This window comes from Pleurodeles waltl, chromosome 6, assembly GCF_031143425.1.
Source record: "Pleurodeles waltl isolate 20211129_DDA chromosome 6, aPleWal1.hap1.20221129, whole genome shotgun sequence".
In the NCBI taxonomy this organism is placed as follows: Eukaryota; Metazoa; Chordata; class Amphibia; order Caudata; family Salamandridae; genus Pleurodeles; species Pleurodeles waltl.
In genome coordinates, this window is record NC_090445.1 from 1,592,949,639 (window position 1) to 1,592,957,936 (window position 8,298).

At 50.8% G+C, this 8,298-nt stretch overlaps 1 protein-coding gene across 1 annotated transcript; it reads left to right on the forward strand.

Moving 5' to 3' along the window:
* Positions 1 to 442: 442 nt before the first annotated feature.
* Positions 443 to 5,246, forward strand: NRARP (NOTCH regulated ankyrin repeat protein). The gene has a single exon (XM_069241416.1). It carries the CDS (start codon positions 1,462 to 1,464, stop codon positions 1,831 to 1,833), a length of 372 nt encoding a protein of 123 aa, XP_069097517.1. The 5' UTR covers positions 443 to 1,461; the 3' UTR covers positions 1,834 to 5,246.
* The last annotated feature ends 3,052 nt before the right edge of the window (positions 5,247 to 8,298 follow it).

Genomic DNA, 8,298 nt, shown 5'->3' on the forward strand with positions numbered 1-8,298 from the left:
TAAGAGTGAACAATGGACGCATCTTGAGTTGGCACTGAGACATCCTCTTTCCGATCCAAACTTACTTTATTTTTATGTCAGAGATGCCCCATTTTTAAAGTTACCCTGAGCACGTTATATGGACATATATTTATTTATTAACGGGGCACCGATGATTCGTGGCTCCGATGTGTGCTTTGCTGTAGCGACACTCCTGCCTTTGCCTCGAGCAGAGGAATTCTCACACGGCCCCTAAAGCTGTCGTGGCCACGCCCCCTGCCGGAATGCCTGTACGTTCCATTGCCAGAGTTCGAAAGGTTCACCCATCACCCCCACCCCCGTGGGAGCCTTCCATCTCTGTCTCCGCCCTCCTGGATCTCTGCCCAATCAGCGGCGCCGCTGCCGGAGGCCCGGGAAGGGACGTCACGGGCCGGCCATTGTTATGCAAATAAAAGGAGCGCCTGAAAAGGAGCCGCACGGAGCCCAGTTCGAGCGCACGTCGGAGTCAGGAGGGTGCGGTAGCAGTACGGGAGGGACGGGATCCCGGAGACTGTACAACTGTGGGGAGTCGTACAATTCCAGCATTGCACATACTGCGGCGATACCTGCATCGAGCGAACTTCCACAACTTTTGGTGATTTCTGCAGCCTGCGTCTCCGGGACCTTGAGTGGGGGGATCTCCGCGAAGTGTGGATCTCCGCAGCTGCACTGTGCAGAAGCCGAAGGATACATTCCTTTTGAATCTCTGCATACTCTTGCAATCCCACAGAGGGGTGGGAGATCGCGCCTGCAGACTGGAGCCCTGCTGGACCCGGAGATCCTTGTGACCCCCGCCACTTCTACAGCAGCTGGGCCCATTGCATGCCTCTTGGGGCCCTCCCAGCCCGTGCACTGCCGAGGATCTGCCCCCGGAGCACGAGCTGACCGCTTCCCAAGGCGTCCACCCGTGCAGAGGAAGGGGTTGAAGAGACAGGTTCTGCAGCAGAGGCCCCAAGCACACTCCACGGGAAGAGGAGAGCGCCCCCCGGCGAGCAAGGGGACCCTCAGCCAGTCTCTGCGCAGACGAGCCGTCGCACCGCGGAGGACGAGAGCTGACCCTGTAACGTGAGACTGCTGCAGAGACTCGCACATCCGAGGGGCCTGCGGAGGGCTGCATGGGGAGGTGGTCCTTGCACGTCCCTTAACACGGGGAGCACGGGCCGTGGATCAGCGCACGGAGCCCTACTGGTGGAACCCCCTCCCGGGAATACCCTCTACCACTCCCTCCACGGCCCTCCAGAAGAGAGTCCCGCCGCTGCCCCCACTCCGGAGGCACCCAGTAGGAACAGCGGCTCATCGGGGTGGACACTCGAAGACCGTCGCCTGTGGTCCCCAAGTCTCTGCCGTAAATTCGTGGCTCCATCCTTTGGTGTCCTGTGGTGGGTGCACCTGGATCTTGTGCCCGGGAGCCATCCTTCTCCCCTCTGCCCCCTGATCAGTTGCATGGTCCTTCTCCCCGGCCCCCCAGCCATGAGCCAGGCCGAGATGTCCACCTGCTCGGCCCCGCAGCCCCAGCGCATCTTCCAGGAGGCGGTGCGCAACGGCAACACGCAGGAGCTGCAGAGCCTGCTGCAGAACATGACCAACTGCGAGTTCAACGTCAACTCCTTCGGGCCCGAGGGCCAGACGGCGCTGCACCAGTCCGTCATCGACGGCAACCTGGAGCTGGTCAAGCTGCTGGTGAAGTTCGGAGCCGACATCCGGCTGGCCAACCGAGACGGCTGGAGCGCCCTGCACATCGCCGCCTTCGGGGGCCACCAAGACATCGTGCTGTACCTCATCACGAAGGCCAAGTACTCCTCCAGCAGCCGGTGAGGCGCGCCCTTGCCCTATCCTGGCTGCCCCCGAACTCTGGGGACCGCATCTTTCCAAGAAGTCACCATCCTCCTAGCAGGGCACGCATGGGGGGGTAGTCCGGAGTGACCAGTGCTGTAAACATGATCACCACACCCTGGAGAAGGTGCCTCAAGGACTTGCCCCGAGATGTCTGTCCCCTGCCAAGTGGACTTTGTGTGCCCGCTGACTGCCTACACAGCCTGGACTTGGACTATGTGCCTCTCACGCACAGGTAGCAGTCGTGCTAGCACATCGCACCTCTTCGTCTGGGTGGGAGGGCGTGGAGGTCCCGTACCTTCCCAGGGCAGGGAGATCGAGAGCTTCCCGGATAGGCTGGTTCCTTTCATGCCGCCTGTGAGGTGGCACCGGCCTGTCCGGAAGGCCTTCGACCTCCCTGCGGGCTCACGTGGCTCTGCTTTCAAGTGAGGGTACCCAGGTGCTCTCGCTTGCCAGTGGGTCGGTGCACCTTGCGTTTTTTTCGTCGCCAGCTGACTTATCCAATGTTATCTACAGTAAAGGGAGGTGATTGATTGCACGCATGTGAGAGGCAGTGCCTTTTTTTGAGCCTACATAGTGAAAAGTCGACCTGTAAGGTCTCGTGTATGTATATTGACTTTCAGATGTTCCTGCCAGACAACTACTTTCCCAGTCTGTGCCTAATTGCAGTTCCTGAACCTTAATTATACTTAAAAACTGGTCTCTGTGAAATGTCTGTGTTCTCTTTCCCCAACGAAATTTTCAAGCAGATGTCTCTTTTTTTTTTTTTCTTTCTTTTTTTTTTCCTTCTGCTTTTTTCCCCTTTTTATTACAGTTTGGAATGTATGATGTTGCCACGGGCTGCTTCACGCGCCCAACAACTTCTCCTACAGCACATTATTTCTTTTCCTCCTTAGGAGCACGTGGCCTAAGTCTATAACATCTTTTTGTGTAGGCTTAATGAAATGCACTCCTGTCTGGTATAGATTTTTTTTTTTTTTTTAATATATAGAAAATATATATATAAATATTTTGAAATGTAAAAGCTGCTTAGCACTCCATACTTTCGTAAAAAGGAAAGTGTGGGGGGCCACAAAGATTACTGAGAAAAATGTGTAACCTGCTTTTCAAGGTTTTTGTCTATTTGGGAGTTTTCGTTTTCTGTGTTTTTTATTTTATTTTTTCCTTCCTTTTATACCATCTACCTCGACCCTCCGCCAGTATTTCACAGCCTCACGTACATTAACTCTTATATCCCTTTGACTATTTACTCATGTCAACGTTTTAGTGCAGATTGCAATTTCTTTGTAGGGTTTTAAACCCTTGATTCTTCGGAATGAGGAATTGCTCAACAGGCCCCGTTTTTATCTCGCCTTCAATGTATTTCTATTTAACATTTCAACTGCCCTGCCTTAAAAGAAGACCCTCCGCCCCCTCTGGTTATCTACCCTTACCGCACCCACATTCACCCTACGCTTTTTGCAACGTTAACTTGTAAACAGTCTCGCGCAAGTGTCATACATGAACGCTTGAGATCCCCAAAACCAGTCGCTTTCCTTTTATTTTCGCTCATTGAGTCTTGCATTCCAGGACACTTTTTGACTTGCTTAGGACCAAGGCATCTTTAACAAAATCCTAGGAATCACGCATAATTGGCGACGTAAACCAGTTCGAATTATTTAAAATTGTGTGCCGTGTGTTTGCAACGAAGTGCCCGAGCGCCCTCTTCAGCTGTGAAAGAAGGTTACAAGCTGTTTCAAATACACCCGATTTGTGTGCAGATTATATAGGAAGGCTGCCCCTTACTTTCCAAGTTTCTAAACACTCATTAACTGTCTGCTTGGAGAGAGGTTGTTCTTGCAACAGCTGTTCTTTCGTCTTTAGCAGTTACATCCCAATGCAGGTCAGCTTAAGTTTTAAGAATACTTCTCTGTAAAAGTGTCGTTTAACTGCACTACTTAGTGCCACAATCCCCTCTGCCTTTATCGTGTAAAAAGTTGCCTATTGTTTTCAAACTGAAAAACTATTTATCTTATATGTACATAATTGTGGGAGGGTTTGTAAAGAAGCAAGATGCAGATTGACAGACTTCTTTCAAACTAAATAAGCAGCTACACTCGGGTCCGCCATATTTGTAATAGTAAAGTTCCACGTGCTGTTTTTGGACGTAATTTAAACCCTAACCCCCCCCCCCCCAGTATATGGGAGATTTCTTTGCTGGGACGAGCTGGCGGCGGTAGAAGTAAGGGGCGTGGGAAGCTATTAACCGCAGTGCATATAAGAAGCTTTTACACTCGAGTGGATAGATAACCCGGCGTGAAACCTTCAGCCTTAGGGTATAAGTGAAGTCCTAGATTGCAGTCTGTCCAGTGCCACAGGGCAGTTTTTTGGTCCTGCGCTCATTACCGACAGTGATCAATGTTTATAAACGAAACATGCATTCGCGAGAACCCCCTCCAAGGCCCGGTATTGGTCAGTTTTAAGAGGGTTGCACAGGTTTATTAGACAGATAATGTCATAATATTTATGACATTATATGAAATGTGTTTATTTCGGGGTTGGGTGCTCCAAAAATGTCTAAGTTTTTCTGCACTTCAGGGAGCCTGATGTTTATTCTTTGAGAACCGTTTATTTGGCTCAACATCGCACGTAAGTCCTTCTTGGTTCTGAAAAAGAACCACAAATGTCTCTTTCACTTAAAGCAGGAACAGACTTCGGAAGTTTAAAAAATAACCTGCCTCCTTGACCCTCTCTAGTCTGGACAATAATTGTTCCGGGGAGGGAGTAGTAGGACAGTTGGGCAGTTGTAAATAAGTAGGATGTGGGGGTGGGGGGCTGCCCTTTACAAAGGGTTTAAACGTGTAACGCATTTGCTTCACCTTTGCAAATTTAGCCGTACAGCCGCGGCCTTATAAAATTAACTGTTCTGCCCTCCGAGCACGTTGTTAAGAAAAGTTATTGTTTGTTGACCTATTTGAAACAGCAGGCTGGAATTTACACTAAACTTCTGAGCTATAATGGGTTAATTAGGAGAAACCCTTAGATTCTTTGTCATCAGTTGGCCGTTTTTGGACCACCTGCTTGCCTATTTAAAACATTTTTCATCGTTTGAGAAGTCTCTTTGATTGGTTCAGCGGGGAAAGAACAGTTAACGCGAAGCAGTCTGCTCCGGACACGCAGGAGTGGGTGTGTTTGTGGAACTCCTTTCTAGATGCGGACATCTTTTTTTAATTATGTTAATTAATGTTTACGAATGTTTAGGCTTATATTGAAGCTGTATGTAAGTCAATATATGATTGTTTCTAACTGGATAAAGTCTGTACAATACAGCGTATTTTTGGAGTGTATGATATAGACCTGTAGACCCAAAAGTGAAGAATTTATGAATAAATTTTTCATTGTTTTTTTTTATAAAACGTTTGTTTTCTTGTCTTGTGGTTCTGCAGCGTGCGTCAGTTATTTGCCTTTGTTGGGTTTCAGGACTTTAATGAACATTGGTTATAGGGAAGCGAAAAGGGGATCCAATGACATTTTATTGGAGGTGGTGGGGGCTCCCTTAAATAAACAAGCTCACTTTCTGATCTGAGCTAAAATTCCTGCGCGTTACCTTACTAGCAAAACAGGAGGCGCAAGACCGGGACATAAGTGAATGAGCTGTGACGTGCTCTTAATTCTTACTGCGCCTGGAGGGGAGAAGATTCAAGCAGCGTGCTGAAGGTTTCTGGGGGCGCACCAAGCTCTTATCTAGTCCTCCCGTACTTTATTCCTTTCCGAGGTAGTGTCCCGAGGTCGAAGGGCGGCATTGGTATAAGGTCACCTCACGTGCGGACTTTACGCTTCTGCAGCGCGCACCAAGTGTTTAGCACATGCGCAGTGCTGATGTGTCTACTTTTTTTTTTTCGTGAGCTGGCGCCTCAGTGCTGCGCTTTGTGCAAAATTACTACTTTTCACCTATACTAGAAATCATTTGTGGGGAATGTACAGTTATTATTATAGTCTTGTAATGCGCTGAACATGAGAAGCAGTAGCACATCACCAATTTAAAACTGACAGGTTTTCAAGCTTTTTCGGAACTTTCCTCAAAATATCCCAAGTAGGAGTTAAGACTAGCAAATTAGAGTACCCGAGTGACGTGGATGGACGGCGGCATCGGTTGGTTCCCCAATATACTCTTTTATTAAAGTTCAAAACGCATACATTTTACCTCAAGGTGACAGTGTAGTTCAAGGCGAGGAACACAACGTTTCTATATTCTTTCACAGCTACAGTGTCTGAAGGAAGAAAATACTCAGACGTCAGTAGTATCGGGAGCACACCGAACCGGAGCGGTGATGCAAAATTGCAATCGCCGTGGAGTGCCCCCCTCGAGAGCGAGGTGTACGTGGGTGGGCAGTTCTGTACAAGGGTTGAGGTTACACTGAGCCACAGGAGGGCAGTGCTGCGTTACTCTGAGTCTGGCCTGCGCACAGGGTACTAGGTGTACAGTAAGGAGTTTTCGGGCCTAGTATACAACATGCTCTGAAATAACGAGCAAACAACGTGCAAGCGTTGTCGTGGAAGCACTTTTCTGCGCTACTCCAGAACCCAAAAGGATTAGTACAGGGACATATGACTACAGTATCAGTGGGAGATAATTTAAGCTGGGGGGGTATGTGAGTTAGTTAGTAGGTTTGGAGACAATAATGGAGGGAAGAATCCAGAAGTGCGAATTGGGAGTTTAGTGTAATAGGATGAGTCTTGGGATGAGTAAAGGCGAGCTGGAGGAGGGAAGGAGTCTATGGCAAGGGGTAAAGGAGATCTTAGTAGTAGAAGTGTTTTTGGATGAGTCAAGGGTGAGATAAGTTATGCAACAGGTTTACCCTTGTGAGGTCAAAGGCTTTGAGTAAGGCTCCCGCCATTGCACTGCTCTGAGTTGTCCTTAGTAAGTCGGCAATGTGGGGGGGTTTTGTAGATGTGTATTGTCTGAACAGATTAGTGTGGGTCCTCTGGTGAGGGGGCTCGCAGTAAACGCGCAACCTAGGCACGGCGAATACGTCCTTTCCTGTGAACATTCAGTCCTTGGCCTCTTTTGTTCAAGCTACAGGCTTGTCTTTGGACGTCAGGGCAGGTGGTAACCACTTCTGCCCTCTTATTTTACCCGCTGGCGACAGACAATTCCTCTCCTCTCTCCCTCCCGCCCCCCCCACCCCACTTTTTTGCCTTTTCACTGTTCAGAACGCTGCAGACATATCTTCTGTCGTTGCTGGTACCATCGGCATGGTGTGGCGGTGCACGTAGGCGTAGGGTGCGCAGCCGCCCCCCCCCCCCCCCACCCCCCTCAAAAGCAGCACGAGATCCTCCCTCGGTGTTTCTAACACCCTCTAAAATTCTAACTTGATGGGAGCGGGCAGGACAGTACATTGGGGCCTCCGGGAGAGGGCCCCTCTCCACCACGGGAGCCCCCTAGCGCTTGTGTGGAGTCCTGGATGGGAGGGGGCCCTGGAATCCGGCGGGGACCGAGGAGGGGCCCTGCCCGGCGGAATGCAGTATTTCAGGTTGAGCTGTGCGGAGGCGCTGTGGTTAAACTCGAGGCGCGGCCTGTGAGACGCACAAATTCCTGTACAGTACTTCCGGAGCCTCTTCCCACCGCTGAACTAAGTACACAAATGGAAACCGTTCAAATTGCTATGTGAGTGTAGCTGTGGGAGTGCCGGCTGGTACCTCGAAGAGGGTGGGATAGCGGGCCTAGACCCACTCTGCAGCCTGTGGGGCTAAGTGTGGGTGAAGGCTCGGTAGGCCTTGGTATCTAGCGCCCTGGCTGGTGCCTCTGGTGACGGATTGGTGGTCCATCCATCCACCGCACCAGGTGCAGGAAGTTGTCAGGCTGCGCTGTGCGCGCACGGGTGTGAACCCTCGCTGGCCCCCCTGGTGACGGATTGGTGGTCCATCGGTCCAGTGCAGCATGTGCAGTAAGGTGTTCGGATGCGCGTTCACGCCTGGGGTCCGCTTTGGCGTGGAGCGCTCCCGGGGCTGGTATCTTGTACCGAGGCGTTGAGCGCCAGCGGAGGAAGCAGCTGTATAGTTTACTTCCGCGGCATCCCTTGTGAACAATCTAGCCTCATCCTCTCCCACAACCGCCTCCAACTGCCCCTACTAGCCTCTCCCGCTGACCTCGCGGAGGGAAGTGTTCGGTGCGCAGAAGGACCATATTGTCAAGGATGTTCAAAGGAACTTAAGCTGAGTGGGCTCTGACGCCCTGTCCCGTCCAGACAAGTAAGAGCGCAATCGCTGAACAGCGCAGTGGGGGAAATAAAACCCCCCTGTTTCAAGTCGCCATCTGCCGCTCACTGTAGGTGGTAACCAGGCCCACTTTGAGGGGTCAGGGATCCCCTGTACCCTCTTTTCAAGACTTGGTGTCCGGGTGTGCACTGACCGAGCTCCTCCTGCTATGTAGCACCTCCCGGTGGCGTGGGTGCAAAGGCAACATTG